At 40.5% G+C, this 19262-nt stretch overlaps 1 protein-coding gene across 1 annotated transcript in view; it reads left to right on the top strand.

The window, feature by feature from the left end:
* Taf3 (TATA-box binding protein associated factor 3) overlaps positions 1–19262 on the top strand; it is a 145118-nt gene that overhangs the window by 93802 nt on the left and 32054 nt on the right. Inside the window, exon 3 of the mRNA XM_038335305.1 lies at positions 11134–12962. Coding sequence (XP_038191233.1) covers positions 11134–12962 — 1829 coding nt within the window. The remainder of the gene's footprint in view (positions 1–11133; positions 12963–19262) is intronic.

Below are 19262 nucleotides of genomic sequence, written 5' to 3'. Positions count from 1 at the left end.
GTGTAGTAGGCAAAAAATCTGGGTGGGTTTTGCTTGTTTGTTTTAGTTCTGCTTCTTTAATGACTCTCTACATTTGTAAATCCTGGCAGTTGTCCTTTAGTTTCTGTTGCTGTAATAAAATATCCTGGTGAAAATCAACTTACAATAGAAAGGGTTTGTTTTATCGTCACAGCTCTGGGTAATAGTCTGTCATATGGGGAATTTAACGCAGGAGCTTAAAAAGAGCTAGTGACATCAGACCCACAGGCAAAGGAAATAAACACATGCATGCGCCTTGCTTGTTTACTTGTTTGTGTTCAACTCAATTTCTCCATTCTTACACACTTTAGGACTTCCTACCTGGGGAATATCCTACCTACAATGGGCTGGGTCTTCCCTAGTTAACCAATTCTTCCTTAGTTACTATTGGTTGACTTAGACACTTTCCAGCAGACATGCCCTGACTGCTTATGGCTTTACATTTCAGAAGCCCATCAGTAAAACTGTCGGGCACTTCTGGCACTACACAAAGCAATATCACAACCCAGTGTTAATTATACCTCATTGATATCTCTATAGATGATTCTAGGTTGTGTCAAGTGAACTATCACAACAGCTAATTCAAAATGTTTAAAAACATTGCAAGCCAGGAAGCTTTGGCTCTTGATTGCCTGTCTGGCCCTACCACCCTTGGAGGGAGTTTGACCATACTCTGTAAACACAGGCCACTGCCATCACTCTTGAGTGGCTGCATTTACCTCTCAGCGCCTCTGTGTTATTTGTTCTCCAGAAGTCAATTCTCAACCAGGCAGCTATTGTGAGACCCTGTTCTAGTGGGCTCTGTGTGCCTGGGTACCTGGGCATGGTAGGAAGTCTCTTCTCAGGTACCCAGGCATGGGTAGTCTTTTAAATGAGTTTTTTCTTTTATACAATTGAGCCTGCTATATGTTCTGACTCACTCATTTCTGAAATGCCTACATGCCATCTTTCCTCTTGTCCCCATGCAAAAAGGTTCCTGGCTTCTTAACAGCCCTAGTTTCTTCTTTAGCCCATTGCATGGGCCTTTCTGAAAGAGCTGCAGGTTTTTCTGCATTTTTTTTTTTGTCCCAATCGTTACTATAAGCCTGGCTAAAAGCAGCTGCAGTAACTGTGCTCCACAGACCAGACAAATGAGTACATCACTTTTAAACTCAGTCTCCCTCACAGTGTCAGGACCCAGATGAAACAGACAAATGCTTTGCCAAAATGTGAGGTGAATTCTATTCCAGTTCCCACTAAACCTTGTGATCAGTCTTTACTGCCCTCATCTCTGCTGGCATCCCGATCTTCTGAGTTTATTGATCCAAACCCTTCCAGATTTCCCCTCCAACCCACTTCCGAAGGCTTAAGAACTTTGTGACTATGTTTAGTTGCAGCGACAATGAAACTTCTCTAGTGCCAGTTTTCAGCGTTGGTTGTATCCTGTGAGAGAATGCCTGCCATGGACATTGTAAAGGGGCATTGTTTGTGTTAGTTCGCAGTTCCTGAAGCTCTGGTCCAGGGTAGTTCATGTGCTAGCAGGCGCGTGGAGCAGAGGCTTCGCACCCACAACAGATAGTAGACTGAGAGGAAGGAAGAGGGTTCAAAGGCACAACACTTGGGCCTCCTAAAGTCTACACCACCTTCCACAATACTACCGCCAGCAGAGGCCACACATTCAACACAAGGGCCTGAAAGGGACATTTCTTGTTCAAACTATCACAGTAGAGTTCTCTGTGCATTGAAGGCAGGGGTTTTCTTGCTCTGTCTGTAGTTGATATACGTAATAGGAAGAATGAAAATTGTTAATCCATTCATTAAATGTACTTTTGAAATTTTCACTCATTTCTTAAAATTTGTCCGCGTGTGTGCACACGCATGCATGTGCGCGCAAGCATGCTTTTGTATTTGAGAGAGAAACTAACTTATTTAGGCACAATTGTCAATTTTATTTTCTACTTACTGCTTTAGATAAACATACTGGATTACTGCCAAAATTTCAGGTAGCTGAATGCTAATTTTGTTGAAATTAGATGGAAGACCTATTCCTGCCAATTTTCTATTAAATTATGCAGAGATTTGCTTTGTAAGACATAAATCTAGTCAAAAATAGAGTCCTAATTTTCTAGTTAGTAATACCTTCAAAAGACTAATTATTCTCGTTTTAGCTTTTGCTTTTTGTTTACCAAAAAAATCAGAAAAGCAAAATGCAGCAAAAAAAATTAGTGTTCGTTTTCCTCATGTAACCCGCATGCCAATTTGCAATATTAAAGGATATAGTGTTTATAACTTTTTCTTCTGAAGCAGGATGAGAATTGTGTCTCTCAGATGCGTGGCAGTTACTGAATAATCACTCACGTAGTGGTCAGGGATGGAATTCAGAAGGTTATCTTTCAGCTAATCCTCATGTGATGGAATTGGTGTATCTCTGATTTTTCTCTTAGCCTTCCAGGGCTTAGAAGAATGAGACAAAAGTGATTATGGGAACTAGAGGGAGCCACTGGAGGCTACAGAGGCAAGGAGACCTTATCTTAAGCAATTAATCAAGAAACTCATATTGTGGGACAATTATTCAGAGTTAATTCTAAAATAGCTTTAAAGCCCCAGGTCTTGAGTTGTTGGGGTTTTTTGTTTTTGTTTTTCTCCAAATTTTGTCAAGGTCATTGAGACAGTGTTCAGTAGCAGTACAGACATGTGTGGGTGACAGTATATAGTGGCAGGAAGCATCGATGTCGCTACGATTTTAGTGATGAGGCTTAGTCCCTGAGATAAATCACCTCTTGCCAAGGGGATTCTTAGGTGCCCTGGCCTCCGACCTCTAGCTTAAGAGGACTGCAGTACTGGGCAGTGGTGGAGCATACCTTTAATCCCAGCACTCAGGAGGCAGAGGCAAATGGATCTTTGTGAGTTTGAGGCCAGCCTAGTCTACAAGAGCTAGTTCCAGGACAGGCTCCAAAGCTATAGAGAAATCCTGTCTCGAAAAATACAATAATAGTAATAATAATAATAATAATAATAATGATAATAATAATAATAATAATAATAATAATAAAGGACTGTAGGTCCCTTGCCTCACGTTGTGGTAGTTGGCTACTCCTCATGCTTGCTTAGTGAGTCTGTGTCTATGTCACATCGCCTAATAATGTTCTCCTGCTCGCTGTGGTTGTTCAGTCTGACCAGTTATCTTGAGCTCCTCTGCTGAAACTGTCACACGGGTGGATGTCTTATCTAATAGTTTCCCTTGTTCATTGAGAAGCGAGCACTTGAATATCTGCTTTCCACTTCCTCTGCCCTCCTCCCTGCTCATTTCCCTTCTTCCAGTCCCACTGCACTCCGGATGCTGACCAGTGGCTCTTTGTGGCCCAGTCATACTTTCTGGGTAACTTGGGCAGGCCCCTTCTCTTCTACATAGGCCCCGCCAAAGCTGACACCACAGCATGACTTTTTCCCTCTTTTTCTTCCCTAGCATGTCTGTGCAAGCATCACCCAGGGTCACATTTCTCTCTGTCTGGTGACAGCTTTGGCATCACTTCTTTGGTGATCCTCTCACCAGCCTGTCCCTCCCCACAGGCATTGCCCTATTTTATTGGCGTCCTAGCTCTTAATCACGGTGAATGATCCTTGGTGTTTATTTGTTGCCTCTGCTTTCCTAGTAAATCTTTGAGATTAGAGCCTTGTATTGGTAGACTTGCTTTTAAATAGCAGAAGCCTCTTAGCAAAGATTACTTGCTTGGGAAAGATCAAGTCTCAAAACCCAAAGTGTGGCTTCTCCTGAACACTTAGCAGTTGTGAGTCCTCGTAAGGTGGAAAAATAAGTTAGACCAATATCAAGTGGAACCATTTTTAATTCTTACCATGGTTAACAGCTGACAGTGACTTTGTTCCTGTTTCTCTGAGTCTTAGTTGGAAAAAAAAGGGAAAAATGGCGTTAATGATCAGGCAGGTATAATTGTTTCTCCAGAGTCTTAGAATGACTAGGAAGTACACTGAAAAGGCAGTGCTAAGCTTGAGCGCTGCAGAGTGGGAGAGAGAAGCAGGCTCAATGAGAGAAGAGTGTTCTTTCAGGAGGAAAACAACCATGTTCCAGAAACTTGGCGGGGGAGGGGGAAGTTGTCATGTGGTTTGAGCAGAGTGCTCTGTGTATGACTATTCTGTGACTTAATCTAAAATGTATCCCAGTTTGAATTTGGAGAAACATCTAAGCCAGGTATGTCACGATTAAGTGTATGGTGGTTAGTTTTCATTTTCAACTAGGTAAAACCTACAGTCACCTAACAGGTTTTTAGACACGCCTGTAGGGGGCTATCTTGATTGTGTTAATTAAAACAGGAAGACCCACCCTCTATGGATGGTACCATCCCCAAGCAGAGGATCCTGGACTGGGTAAGAATGGAAAGAGAGAGCTGATCACTAGCATGCTTGCATTCATTACTTTCTTCTTGTGACCATGTCCATGTGACCAGCTGTTTCAAGCTCCAGATGCTCTGACTCCCCGCATCGTACTGGACCCTGGAACTGTAAACTAAAATAAAGCCTTTTTCCTTACAGGTGCTTTTGTTAGAATTGCTTTATAATAGCAACAGAAAAATTGTATCAAGCATGCTTTTTTTTTCTTGCCATGAAATGCTTATGGGAAATGCAATTACTTTTGAGTAATATGCCTTACTTTAAATCAGTAGTCCATACATGTGCTTGGTGGAAACGAAGTCATATTCATATAGCAAACAACTGATCTGTACTTATAAATTCTGTTTGAATAGATTTGCCTACTCATTATAGGCACTTTTAGTCCCAGAATACTCATGTCATTCCCAAGATAATTTGAGTACATGCAAGATGGCAACAAACAAAAACAAAAAACAAAAAACAGAATTGACTTATGGGGCTGAAGAGATGGCTCAGCAGTGACTAAGAACACTGGCTACTCTCTCAGAGGACCCAGAATTGATTGCCAACACCTCTGTGGGTGCTGACAACCATTTATTGCTCCAGTGTTGAGGGTCTGACATCTTCTTCTGGCCTCTGTGGGCATAAGGCACAGTCATACAGGCTATCAAAACACCCATACAAATAAAATAATTAATTTTGAAAATTGACTTACCTGTCACTCAGGTTTCTAAGCTGCTATTGGCCTTCCTGTCTGTTCTCATGGAACAAGTGTTCTTTTCGTGTTCTGTGCAAAACCTTATAGAACTCCCTAACAGAGTTCTGTATGCTGCCTACTGCCCTTAAGCACAAAAGACTGGGATATGCCTTACAGAAAATATGTGTAGACAGAATAAGTTACGTGTGTTAACCAAGGCTTCAGTGTTAGTTGTCAGTATATATTAAATCAAGTGTTGTTAAACAGGATTGCACATAGCTGACTGTGCTTATGTATGCCACCACTCAGGGGCCTGAGGAAGAAGGATGGCGTTAAGTTCCATCCAGCAGGAAAGAGAAGAGGGAAGAGGCAAAGGGAAGGAAGGCAGGTACATTCGACAAGATTATACATTGATCATTTGATGAAAACGTGACTAGAGAGTCACAGGAACTTAATTCTGTATTTTCCTTAGGAACAGTATTTGCCGCAAATGGTGAAGTAATGACAGTTGATTGTGCATGTACATGTGAATACATAGTTAAAATGGTGCTGAATTGAACCTGAGAATTTAGTGTATTAAAACAGAAACATCTCCTGTTTTCTTTCCTCCTCAGATATAATAAATTGCTATCGTTAATCATCCTTCTCCGTTCAACTAGGATTACAATAGCATAATAGGTCCAGCTACAGTAATACTGTGGATTTTTTTTACAAGAAATAAATATAAGTAGATCTCTTCAGACAATGTCAGTATCTCTAATATTTCAATCATCTTCCTTTAAGTCTTTCAGTATAAATTTTGCTACAACTAAGATCCCACATCCAGAATATAACCCTTGGTGTGACTCAAGTTTATAATCAAGCACCACACTCATAATTCACCACTGTGAATTGTTTTGTTTTTTATGTACTTTGTCTTACTGTTACTCAGAAGCTGCATAGGTGCTGCTTTCCTTGAACACTGTCAGAAAAGTAAAGTACTTCAGAAAGATGAGGCAACCGCACAACCAGTGACAGGTAGAGGTTTTGACCCATGTCTGTGTGACGGCAGGGTGGTTATTCTTTCTCCACTAGTTTGCTTTCTGATAGGCAAACAACTAGTTTGTCTTGTAGGGCTGAGGGACAGCAGTAAGATAGGCTCTATCAATTCAGGGAAGAAAGACTGCTGCTGTTTGTCTTGGGAAAACTGCCCTGTGGGCAGCCTTCCTGCATGACAAATTTAAGAAACCTGTGACAGTGGTGAATTGCGAGTGTGGTGCTTGATTATAAACTCGAGTCACACCAAGGGTTGTATTCTGGATGTGGGATCTTAGTTGTAGCAAAATTTATTCTGAAAGACTTAAAGGAAGATGATTGAAATATTAGAGATACTGACATTGTCTGAAGAGATCTACTTATATTTATTTCTTGTAAAAAAAATCCACAGTATTACCGTAGCTGGACCTATTATGCTATTGTAATCCTAGTTGAACGGAGAAGGGTGATTAACGATAGCAATTTATTGTATCTGAGGAGGAAAGAAAATAGGAGATGTTGTCGTTATCATAAATCATATCATAAATAACCAAAAAGAAGCACTCGGAATGCTTGTGTGGTGTCAGCAGCCAGCCCTTTCAGGCCCGTTAGCCAGGATGTAGCCATAGAAACCCCAAAGTCATATTGTTATCTTAGTCTTGCTGCAGTTATGTGATACAACAGTATTAACATATAGATTAGGCCATTTATAATGCTAGGTGTCATTTCAGGTTGGCTTGCTTATATCACATTTTAGTTTTTTATTGTGCAGAATGTTAGTGGAATGGGGCTTTTTTACAGGTCAGTGTGTGTAGGTATTTAGAACACACCTTCACTACTGCTAATTTATCGTGTCATTGATTGGCTGTGCTCTATGAATTGTCATTGCCTAATTTGTCATATCTTTGCTAGTATTTTTTAAGTAAGTGGGTTTTTTTTAAAAAAAAATATACAAGCTCATTTATACATGTTGTGTTTTAAGGGTTCTGATTTTGGTTATAGACAGGACAGTTTAAAAATATTATATGCCACGGTATAGATGTTATTAAAAAAATTTTTAACCTCAGACTAAAGGTTAGAATGTTGAAATGGGTTCCAGTTGGTTTGACTGCACCTCCTTTTTTCCCCAGGCACCCACTGTCATCTCCTCTTACTCTTACTGGTCATCTGTCCAGGCACCCCTCCCCTGAACCCAGCCTTCTTAGCAGTGCCCTGTGTGCAGACCCATTGAGTGTCGTGTGCCATCTTCTCAATCTTCCTGACCCTAGAACTGTAGGCTCTCTTCTTTTGTTAGCTTCACTGTCATAAGAATATTTGACAGCAGCATTTTAAAGATGCAGCCTTTATCCAAAAACATAATGAAGTGGCTAGAAATATATGTGGGTAGCATTTTATTGTCCTTTTAGTTAAAGTTTAAAAATAGAAGTGTGTTTTCTGCCTGGTTTGAGAACACGCCACTGAAGTTAAAGTGGCATGCATCTGTGTAGTTAATGAGATAAAAAGCTTTCATGCCATGTGCAAACAATTTCCTCTTTTTCCTAATGTGTACTAGCTTTTTAGATTACAGTGTTTCTTTAAAGGCATTTACTGTTCTAGTTAAAACGATATTTTGTTCTAAGTCAATATTTATCATAGCTTAGAATTAACATCCTCAAATCCTTGTGGTGTGTTCAGACCTTATTGCCTTGTTTTGTTTTTGTTTGAGAAGTTTGCTAAGGAAGCATGTTTTTTTCATTATTCCTCAGAGAAATATAGGGAGTGTGGATTATTTATGCTGTCAATGAAGAAAAATCACAGTGAAGTTTGTACTGTCCTGCCTCCATCAACATTTGTGATTTTAAAAAGATGGACATTGCTGCTGATTGTATTTTTTTCCTTTTGTGTGATTTAAGAGATTCTGTTCTCAGTCATCCGTATTGTTTCCTACTATTTTCTTTTTCACTGTTGCTGCAAAAGCATGCCAGATGTATCTGTCATCTTTTCCATCACTGTAGCAAATGCCAAGGTGATGGACATATAAAGAGAAGCTTTTTGTGGCTCACGATTTTGGAGGTTTTTGGTTGACTCCTGCTTTCAGCCTGTGCAGAGCAATACATCATGGTGGGAGCACACAGAAGAGCAAACCTGCTGATGTCATGACCCAGGAAACAAAGGCAGAAAATAAATAGAGACCAGAATCCACATTACCTGTAGAGGGTACCCTTCCATGATTTAAAGATCTTCCAGTAGGCCCCATTTCTGACCCTCCTCCCTCCACCTCACAAATGCTAGGATTACAGGTGTGTAATTCTAAAGATAGAATGGATTCCAGTTGGTTTGACTGTCATTGCACCTCCTTTTTTCCCAGGCACTCACTGTCCATTGCTGGTTTATGCATCGCTGGGGATCCAATTCAGGTCTTCACGTATACTAAGAAAGAATTCTACCAACAGAGCTACATCTCCAGCCCACTAATAAATACTCTAAAATTTTCATTCCCTTGGAAACTATCCTAAGCGATCTTCTTTCTGGTTCTTCACAGGTTTACCTCCTAGTAATTTAGCACATTTGAAATCTGTCCTGACATTGTCATAAGTAAAAGAAGGAAAGGCAATGTTTAGATGCTCCAAACATTGAAGGTCTGGCACAGCAAACCTTAATTTGAAGGACCAGGAAGGAAATACTCTTGGCTGTCTTTGTTGTACATGTAACCAGAATATAGTTAAACCCAAAGGCGATGTACACAGAAGTTGAGATAGGAAGGAAAATGGGAGGGGGGGAGGTCTGAAAAGACTCCCGTGTTTCTGCCATGGCTACTGGAGAGATGACAGTGAGTTTGTCAAGTGTAGCAATAATTATGTTGAAATTATGTGTTTTTATAGTTTATAGAGTACTTTTGCTGTATTGCCTCACCCACTCACCCCTGGATGCTTTTGTTGCCTTCATTCTCACTGACCTCTTGCAAGCATTGACTGTATTCACTGGGCTTCCTTTTGTTAAAACAAAAACCTTTAAATGTTTTTTTTTTTCATTTGAGGTTTTTGTTTGTTTGATTTTGCTTTTTGAGACAGGATTTCTCTGTGTAACAGTCCTGGCTGTCCTGGAACTCACTCTGTAGACCAGGCCAGACTCAAACTCAATAGAGATCCACCTGTCTCTGCCTCCTGAGTCCTGGGGTTACAGGTGTGCGCCACCACCACTTGACTCATTTGTTTATGTGTGTATGCGCACCACAATAAGCATGTGGAGATCAGAGGATGACCCATGACGTGAGTTCTTTCCTTCCACCATGTGGACCCTCTAGCTAATATCAGTCTCGGTGGCAAGCACCTTTACCCACTGAGCTCTGTCTCTTGCCCTAAACTTTCTTTTCAGAACCTCTTGGTCCTTTGAGCTCTTTGACACCTGATCGTCCATGTATTTCATTGTTCCTTTTGTCTTCACAGAGAGGCAGTCCTCAGAATTCTGAAGCAGCCCTTCATATTTCATCCCACTCATCCATTGTTTTTTTTAGTTATCAACAAAAGCCTCTCGCATGCAGGTCTGGTTTTTGAAACTTCAGTATACTTTTAGTTGCTCAGTCAACACCACTGGCTAAAGGTTCCCCCAAGGCTTCATTCTTCTTTCTGTTAATGATGGAATGATGGCACTGATTATTCCATGAAGCCTTGGATTTGTGTCTGAACCCTTCAGCTCATACCTGAACCTGCAGCAGTCTGTTCACTTTCTGAAGAATTCAATTATCTCTCCTGCTTCCTATTTGCTTACTTCTTTCTAGTCTATTCTCTTCTTCTGTCTTAACTACATATGTCCTCTTCTTTTGGTGTCTGTCACTCCGCAATCTATTCATCTTGTGTACCTGTCAGGATAATCTTACACATATTCCAGTCTATACTAGCAGATGTCTTCTGACTTCTGTGATGTGAATACAACTTTACTCAACATTCTTTTGTTCCCACTTTACTTCTCACTTTCCAGACACATTATTCCATGCTTCTTACGTACTTCCTGTGTCTTAAGTCCTCCTCTTTGCCAACTGACTGTTCTTCCTGGACTGTGGTACTCCTGGCAGTGTGCTAATCACTGCATTATTCTTGAAGTCTTCCCTATTGACAGCAAGTTGCCCTCTTCTGCTTTGAAATCCTATAACACTTTGTCTTAGTACTAATTACTTTCCTATATGCTATACACACATACTGCTTTAGGCTATGAATTGACCCTATAGTCTGCCTTTATCATCATGTTTTATATACTTAGTTAATATGCACAAAAATATATAATCTAATCTTATAAGAACTCAACTCAGGCGAATAGGCAGGGCAAGTGCATCAGCTCCTTCTGAAAGTCAGGAAACAGGCTCAAGGAGGTTAAAATTGCCTAAGACCCCTCACTCCGTAGGGCCAGAACTCTAGCTAAAGCACAGTTTCAGATGTCTGAGCCAAATGGGTTACATTGCACCATGCTGCCCTCCAAGGAGTGTACCTATGGTGAGAGTTGTGTACAAAGAACTAAAATTTATTACAGTTTTTTTTTCCAAAAGGCTGGGAAGATGTCTTAGTAAAATGCTTCCCACAAAAGTATAAGGACCTGAAGGCAATCTACCATAACCCATGTCTCCCTGGATATGTAATATTCATATTTGGTTAGAGACACTGTCTCAGAGAGTAGTGTGGAAAGCAACTGACAGACACCTGTGTCAACCTCTGGCCGCCACATACAAGTATACACATGTATACACATATAAAGATGCATGCACACACAGGTCTTTTAAAAGTATGCCTTTCCATCATTTCTGAGATTAGCAGTCATGAAAACTGATCTCTGGTTTTGAGGGGTATGAGGTTATTGGAGAAAACATGACAAGACTGTAAAATAAGTATTCTGTCAGATTAGGAAATGAATTCAGGAAGCTGGTCTTCCTGTTGCTACTTTTAAAAGAATGAAAGCCCAGGGTGGGATGACCCAGGAGGACTCCCTGTAGACTTCATTTCTTCCATCAAAGAAGTAGTGTGTGTTACTCTCTGCTCCATTCTAATAATGCCCTTTTCTTCTATTACCAGAGGAAGAAGAGGAGCAGGTGCCCACTGATGGGGGCACATCAGCAGAAGCCATGCAAGTGCCCTTGGAAGAAGATGATGAAATGGAGGAGGAGGAAGTCATCAATGATGAGAATTTCTTGGGTAAGAGGCCACTGGACAGTCCTGAGGTGGAAGAAATGCCCACCATGAAGCGCCCACGACTCCTGAGCACCAAAGGGGATTCCCTGGATGTTCTGTTGGAAGCACGAGAACCTCTCAGTTCGATAAATCCACAGAAGATCCCACCAATGCTTTCTCCTGTGCATGTCCAGGATAGTACAGATCTGGCCCCTACATCACCAGAGCCCCCAATGCTGGCTCCATTTGCAAAGTCACAACTACCAACTGCAAAGCCATTAGAAACAAAGTCATTTACACCAAAATCAAAGACTAAAGCTAGCTCTCCAGGACAGAAGACTAAATCTCCCAAAACTACCCTATCACCAGCACGGCTTGGAAGTCCTATTCGGTCACCAAAAACCATCCCCAAAGAAAAGAAATCACCTGGACGTTCTAAGAGCCCCAAGAGTCCTAAGAGCCCCAAGCTTATAACTCCTGCACCCCAACCCCCTGCCAGACCTGAAACGCCAAATAGAACCCCTTCAGCAATGGTGGTTGAAAAAACTGTTAAAGAAACCATCCCTATAAAGCCAACACAGACTCCCCCAGAAATTGGGAAATTGAACATGGAAATGCAGCCGAAGAAGGCTGTGGTGACAGACAAAACCATCGATGATTCCATTGATGCTGTGATTGCACGTGCCTGTGCAGAGCGGGAGCCAGATCCTTTTGAGTTTTCTTCTGGATCAGAGTCCGAAATAGACACTTTTACAAGTCCTAAGAGGATTTCAGGTTCAGAGTGCACCACTCCAAAAGCTTCCACTTCTTCCAATAACTTCACCAAGTCTGGGTCTACTCCTCTGCCTCTTTCTGGTGGAACTTCAAGTTCCGATAACTCATGGACAATGGATGCCTCAATTGATGAGGTGGTACGGAAGGCAAAACTAGGAGCCCCTTCTAACATGCCTCCCACCTTCCCATATATCTCTTCTCCCTCCATTTCTCCTCCTACTCCCGAACCTCTGCACAAGGGTTATGAGGAGAAAGCCAAGGTACCTTCATCTGTAGATGTAAAGAAGAAGTTGAAAAAAGAACTGAAGACTAAGTTGAAAAAGAAAGAAAAGCAAAAAGATAGGGAGAGGGAAAAGGAGAGAAACAAAGAAAGAAGCAAAGAGAAGGATAAAATGAGAGAGAGGGAGAAGGAAAAGGAAGCTGCCAAGGAGGTCAAGTACCCATGGAAGGAGTTTATGAAAGATGAAGATTCCGATCCCTATAAGTTTAAAATCAGAGAATTTGAAGACATTGATTCAAAAGTGAGATTGAAAGATGGGATTGTGAGGAAGGAAAAAGAGAAGCATAAGGATAAGAAGAAAGACCGAGAACGAAGCAAACGAGATAAAGATAAGAGAGAAAGGGAAAAGGTTAAAGAAAGAAGCAGAGAAGACAAGATAAAGGCCCCTCCAATGCAGCTGGTGTTACCCCCAAAAGAAATGGCACTGCCTTTGTTCAGTTCTTCCGCTGCAGTGAGGGTCCCACCGTCCATGCTGCCTTCCTTGTCACCAATGCTCCCAGAAAAGCTGTTTGAGGAAAAGGAGAAGCCCAAGGAGAAAGAAAGAAAAAAGGACAAAAAGGAAAAGAAGAAGAAGAAAGAGAAGGAGAAGGAAAAGGAGAAGAAAGAGAGGGAGAGGGAGAAAGAGAAAAGGGAGAGAGAGAAGAGAGAGAAAGAGAAGGAGAAACACAAGCATGAAAAAGTAAGCTGGCTATCATTTTTGGCACTGTCTGAACAAGGTCCTAGTGCAAAATGCAGGTAAACTAAGCCAAGAGTTATATCTGTGGTTTGGCTATAAATTCAGGGGCAGTTAAGTGACATTTTATTTGTAATTCTATCACAAAGATCATTAGTTTTGTAACTAAGCCCCACACACATTGGATGCTAAAAATGCATAGATTAGGAAGAATCTAATCACAGGTTATAAACTCCCTATTCACTAAACTGATCTCTAGCAGTTAAAAGACACACACACACTAATCCTAAAGTGAATATTATTTTTGTTCAATATCAAGTCTACTATATAATGTCTTATACCAATTCTTGGGTACCCAAAAGCATCTTTTTTTTTTTTTTTTTTTTTTTTTTTTGAGACAACGTAAACCCGTGTTCCTTCTATAAGAGGACAGGAAGGCCTATAGAGGGCTAATGGTCTTTGTCTCCTTTAGGAGAGCCACTCTGGCATTACTTAAGGTGGAGGCTGCATGTAGGACTTGAGCAGCTTCTCTCAGTCCTGCCATTTCCCATATTAATATCAAAACTCTTTTCTGCTGATCTGGTGGACCAGTCAGTAGGTAAAAGTAACTCTGCATACAGAGATCCAGCCTGTCAAGTGAGGAGATTAGACTTGTGGAGTCTATGTAAACAACAGGGATGTTTCATAGGAGCCAAGAGCTGTGTCTTGTGGATACAGGATATAGCTTCTGCTCAGACAGCTCTGCTCTTCTTCTTGGTCTTGAGATTGTTGCAAACATTCACTCAACACTCAGGACCATCTGCAGAGCTGAAGAGACTCCTCCCTACATATGATCATCTCTGTTTGTACTTGGCTGCAAAATAATGTCCAGTAACTTCTTTCCATTTAATAACTACTTTTCTACCTATAGCAAATACATTACCAATAATGTTACAATGTCTTTATCTTCAAACTTACCTGGAAAAGCTAACTTGACTAACAACAGCCACATTTTTTTTTTTTGCCTAATTCTATTAATTTGTTTAGACCCCTTGCTTTTGCTGTTAGTGAAGAAATGTCAGTAATTGGACATTGGCAAGTTAATGAGACACAGCACACTAACTCCTCTCTTTTTACAAGATGTCTGTCTGTCTGCATGTGTTTGTGTATGTGCATGCAGGTATCCATGGAGACGAGAATTGGGTATTAGATTCCCTGGAGCTAAAAATGGTTGTAAGCCAACCTGGGTGCTGGGAACCAAACTCAGTTCCTCTGAAAAAGCAGTCAGTATGGGTATTCTTGACCACTGAGCCATCTCTCCAGCATATCTTATTTCTGTCTTTACAGCTGTGTTATCCTTTTATTATTATATTATCTTAACATGGTACTTGTCAAGTTTTAAAGCACTTCCACACATTTTTCTCCCTCCTGATACACCTATGACACAGATCCAGCGGGTATTATCAATATTCATGAACAAGAGGCAGCCTAGGAGAGGGCCTATCCCAGGTGAGGATCACATATCCACAAGAATGTCCCTCATTGCACAGTGGAGTGTTTTAGAGATAATTGTCTGACAGTAATTAGTCATTATTCTGTCATGCACCTAGAGTAACAGCAGCTCAACTCCCAGCCAGTCTGACATAGAGCCATTATATTTAGCACCACTTTGACTTTGGGAAGTCAGTGACAGTGTTTGAACAGCCATTATAAATCTGAATGAAGGCCCCAACAGATGAAGCTCATAGTAATAGGCAGACCAAGTCTTTGCTCAGGATCTTCCTAAAACTGGGGAAAAACAAATAAAACCCTTAGAGACCCACTTACCAGTAGCTAGGCAGACTATCACCTAATAGATGGGTTCAATCCTTCTGTTATTTTTGATAGGTTAAAGATCAGAGAAATGACAAAATATAAAAATTTATCAAAGTCACTTATCTTTCAGGAATTTTGCAAATAAGTAATTGAATTGTAGAGTTAGACCTAAGTTAAAATCTTGGCTTTTGTGAAATTGGGCATATTACTTATATCAAAATTAAATAAGAATGATGTACAAAATGTCTATAGGAACATATATGGCATTGTAAGTAGTAAATGTTAACTGTGTAAACAAGGATAGTTACAGGGATAATATTATCCATTTTGAATTACCCTATAAAAGTGTAGAAACTTAGAGTTTGCAAGTTCATTGGGCCATACTAACCAAGCTGTTAATGCATCAGTCAGCTACTGTAGACTTACAGATGTCCTTTCTTCTCCTAGTATTCTTTTACAGCTTAGTTTTTGTAGCAGTAGAAAGGCAAGGGGTATTATCTCTTGTGGAAGGCATTGATAGGAGTGGAGATTGAAGGCTAGTGTAAGCACTAAAGCATCTCTTCTTTCCACGCACTGATCTGCCCAAGTTTCTGCAAAACCACACCTGAAATAGGGATACACATAGCCTGCAGAGTTCCTTACATGTCGTCAGAAAAAGGTAGTAAAGCAAACTAGATGACTCAACAAGATAGTTCAGTAGGTAAAGGCAATTGCTGGCAAACCGATTTTGATCCACAGAATCCACATGATAAAAGGAGAGACACTACTTCCCACAAACTGGCCTCTGACCTCCGCATGTATACCATGGCACCTGTGGACCCCCACATACGTGCAAGATAAATAAATGTGAAAGTTTTTCTTTAGACATACTTGAACTGACAAGATCACTCAGCAGGTAATGTGTTTGTCACCAAGCCTGGCAGCCTCGATTCAATCCCCAGGATTCACATTGTTGAAAGAAAGAACCAACTCCCACAAACTGTCCTCTGACTTCCTTATGTGCTCTGTGCCCCTCCCTACCCCACTGGAAATAAGTAAATGTGACAGTGACCCTCCCCACATTTGTTTTCCTATTTAGAAAGGTTTCTATAGTCTTTGACTATATCCATTTCAATACCTTCTTATTTAAACATAGTCTTGATGTAGGATGTCACTCCAAAAGGCCAGCATTACTATCTGGAGATAAATAGACCCAATTTAGGCCCAAAGGGCCTCTGGCGGTTATCTGGTATATATCCTAACCCCACCACTGCCTAGCTATTGTGATCCTCTCCTGCGACCTTTGTTTCTTTCTCTCTGTCCCTGCCTCACGGTACATTTTAGAAAAAGACAGCATCACTCCCTTTGCTTCTGTTTAAAAACAGTTTTGGGGATGCTGGAGGTGTGGCTTACTTTAGAATGATTGCTTAGTATTCAAAGCTCTGGATTTAATCTCCAACTCTGCATAAGTCAGGCATTGCAGCCCAGGTCTTTAATCTTAGCAATTGGTAAGTAGAGGCAGGAGGATTAGAGACTGAGGGTCAAAACCTCATTTTCACAGTCTGTTTGAAGCCAAACTGGGATACATGAGACCTTGTCTCAAAACATACAAGAAAACATTTGTTTCATACCTTCTGAAAGAGTACTCACCGTGAAAGCCACCTTCATAGAAACCCTGAGTAAGCACTAGGTTTTATTTAAAATATACAGATGACAGACAGTATAGAATTGTCTTACAGATAACTAATAATGATCATACATGGACATTAAAAAATTGTTTATAGGCCGGGCAGTGATGGTGCATGCCTTTAATCCCATCACTCAGGAGGCAGAGACAGGTGGATCTCAGTGAGTTCGAGGCCAGCGTGATCTACAAGAGCTAGTTCCAGGACAGCTCCAAAATTAAAGAGAAACCCTGTCTCGAAGGCAAAAAAAAAAAAAAAAAAAAAAAAGAAAAAGAAAAGAAAAAGATTGTTTATGCTGGAAAACTTTGACCGTCTGGCTGATTAGTTGTTTTATTTGAGCTAACACTGGCTATTTATGAATGGGCTGACCTAGATAGGAGCAGTATTAGCACTCTCACTTGAGAGCATACTTGTGTGTCAGGCCATTCCATGATTTCATCTTCAAACTGTTCTGTGGGTTTGATATTGCCATGCTGATTTTGTAGTTGAGAAAATCGTACTCTGAAATGTTTGAGTGACATGCAGCAGCAGTGAGAGAAGACTGACTTGGCTAGGCCATCTAACCAAATCCTGTGTCCTTGCTACTCACAGCAGCCTGCTCAGGCTGGTCACTCCCCATTCTGGCATGTCTAGGACACAGTAATGAACAAGAAGGGTAAGAAGGGCTAAGGATCAGGAGTAAGGTGGCCTCTGGGCTGATAAAGTGTCAGACCTTGAAGAAACCTTATGAACTCCTATTTAACTCCATCTTTTTAAAAAGAGGACAGTGATGACCTCAGAACCTGATGACTTTAGTAATCAGAAATAGTGAACACTTTAATGATTCTTTAATCTGTCCTCAGATCCTTTAGTATCTGTCTCCACATTACCATTGGTTGAATTAAACTGTTTAATGCTGTAGAGAATCATAGTCTTGCTTTTTTGTTCGTTCAGCAAAAGAATTTCTTCTTTCTTCCTTTCTAATTTAAAGCAACATATTTTTAGTCTTCTCTCATTGCTTGTCATAACTAGTGAAGTGAAGGCGTTGCAGTAAATAAATTACAGTAAAATGGGGGAAATGTTCCCTCTTTGTTTCTCATCACGGCCTCTTCCATGAGTCCAGAACATAAACATTCAGATGAATGTGTATAAATTTGTAGACAGCTACTGCAGGCTGCATCCCAGGCACCTGTGAATGCACTGTAAGGGCTCAGACAGGAATCAGGCTTGCTGTTCACACTGGACACCCTCTACTCAACAGTAGCCAGGCCTCTGTGAACTGTCTTCCCAATGGTTCAAATAGCTCATAGGCATTTTGTTAGTCTGTTTCAAAAAGGAACTCAGGTAAAGGGCGTAATTGCTAAGATGGACAACAGGGGTTCCCAGCCATCATTGAGCATCCAGAGTGCAAAGTGGTTCCATGTAGCTTTCCACTGGGAGTGTGCTGGGGTTCTCTAGCATACCTGCACAGGGGACATCTAAGCTAGGACCTGCTAGCCTCATTTACCCAAGCTAGTGCACATAGATGTAAGGTTCTTTGCTTTTTTTTTTTTAATGAAAGGAATTTAACATTTAAAAAAATAAATAAATAAACTTGGACAGATTAAATTGACAAAGCTGCCCATTACTTTTGTAGAAAGTCCCTGTCAAAAGATAAACTTTAAAGCTAGGATGCATGAAAGGGTTCCAAGATAGAATTTAAATTTAACTGATTCTTTAGAGATAAGCTTTTTAAAAAATCCACCTCTTTGCTTCAAGTCAGGATTTTAAAAATAAATTTCCCCTTTAAATCTCTTGAGCGATTTTCATTTTTTGCAAGGCCGCACTGCTGGTGTCCTGGAAAAATGGAGAGTTAGGGCTTTATCAGTTGGTGCCCTGAGGTATGTGGCAAAGAAGCTAAATCCTTGAAGATTAATAAAAAAAAATGCAGCACATGGCAATAAGGGGCTTATATGACTACTAGTGTTAGCTCAGGTGAAAGGAGTATTGCTTATACATAAAACTGGACAAATCCACTGACAATGTATTTTTAGTTAGCTACAAAGGAGTCTTATATTGCTGGACTTTACCTCTTTGGTGAATTGGGAAGCTTAGTAATCCACTGTAAATGCTCTTCTGCTCGCCCCAATTCTCAGCATTACTCCAAAGTGCTGTTCTTTTATTTTAACCCTTAAAAGCTCCTCCTGGCCCCAGGATGTGCTTTGTGCCATTAAAAGATGACATTTGTCATATTTTTTAAGTGATTGAATAGTCATTTATTTGTTGTTTCCATGAAAGTTCAGGAGAGAAATTGTTTTTAATTTGTAGTTAGTACCTTTGCTTTTATTTGATAAGCATTAAGATAGAATTAGCATAAAATTCAGGGAGAAAGAAGTCTTATTTAGAAATTATTTTTTCTTTATAGTATTAGCATCCACGTTAGACCTTTGAGCAAAATGGTCTCACTCCTTTTTCTCTGTATTTCCAGTTTTTCAAGATATACATGACTTAACTTTTTGACTAAAATTAAAGCATTTGAGTAGTTTGTGTAGAGCTCCATTTGTCCTAGCTGCTGGAGATAGCCTTGGTTCATGTGTACTTAGTACTTCCCTCTTTTGCTAGCAGAGGCAATGTTGAGTATTGTGATTACAGATGAACTTGGAGCTGAGGTAGCAAAATCATTAGTTCATTCAGTTAATGGAATACCTGTTGTCTTCCAGACACATCCATACTGTCTTGAATCTGATTTGTATCCTCGTTTTTCTTTGCTTACTTTTTACCTACCATTTAACTTTGTTTGTTTGTTTTTGTTTTGTATCCCTGACTACCCTGACTATAGACCAGGCTGGCCTTGAATTTGCAGAGATCTACTCTGCCTCCCCGGCTCTGG

Source organism: Arvicola amphibius, chromosome 6, assembly GCF_903992535.2.
Source record: "Arvicola amphibius chromosome 6, mArvAmp1.2, whole genome shotgun sequence".
NCBI classification, from domain to species: Eukaryota; Metazoa; Chordata; class Mammalia; order Rodentia; family Cricetidae; genus Arvicola; species Arvicola amphibius.
The sequence above is the reverse complement of the archived record's forward strand: the minus strand, read 5'-3'. Positions and strand labels throughout refer to the sequence as shown.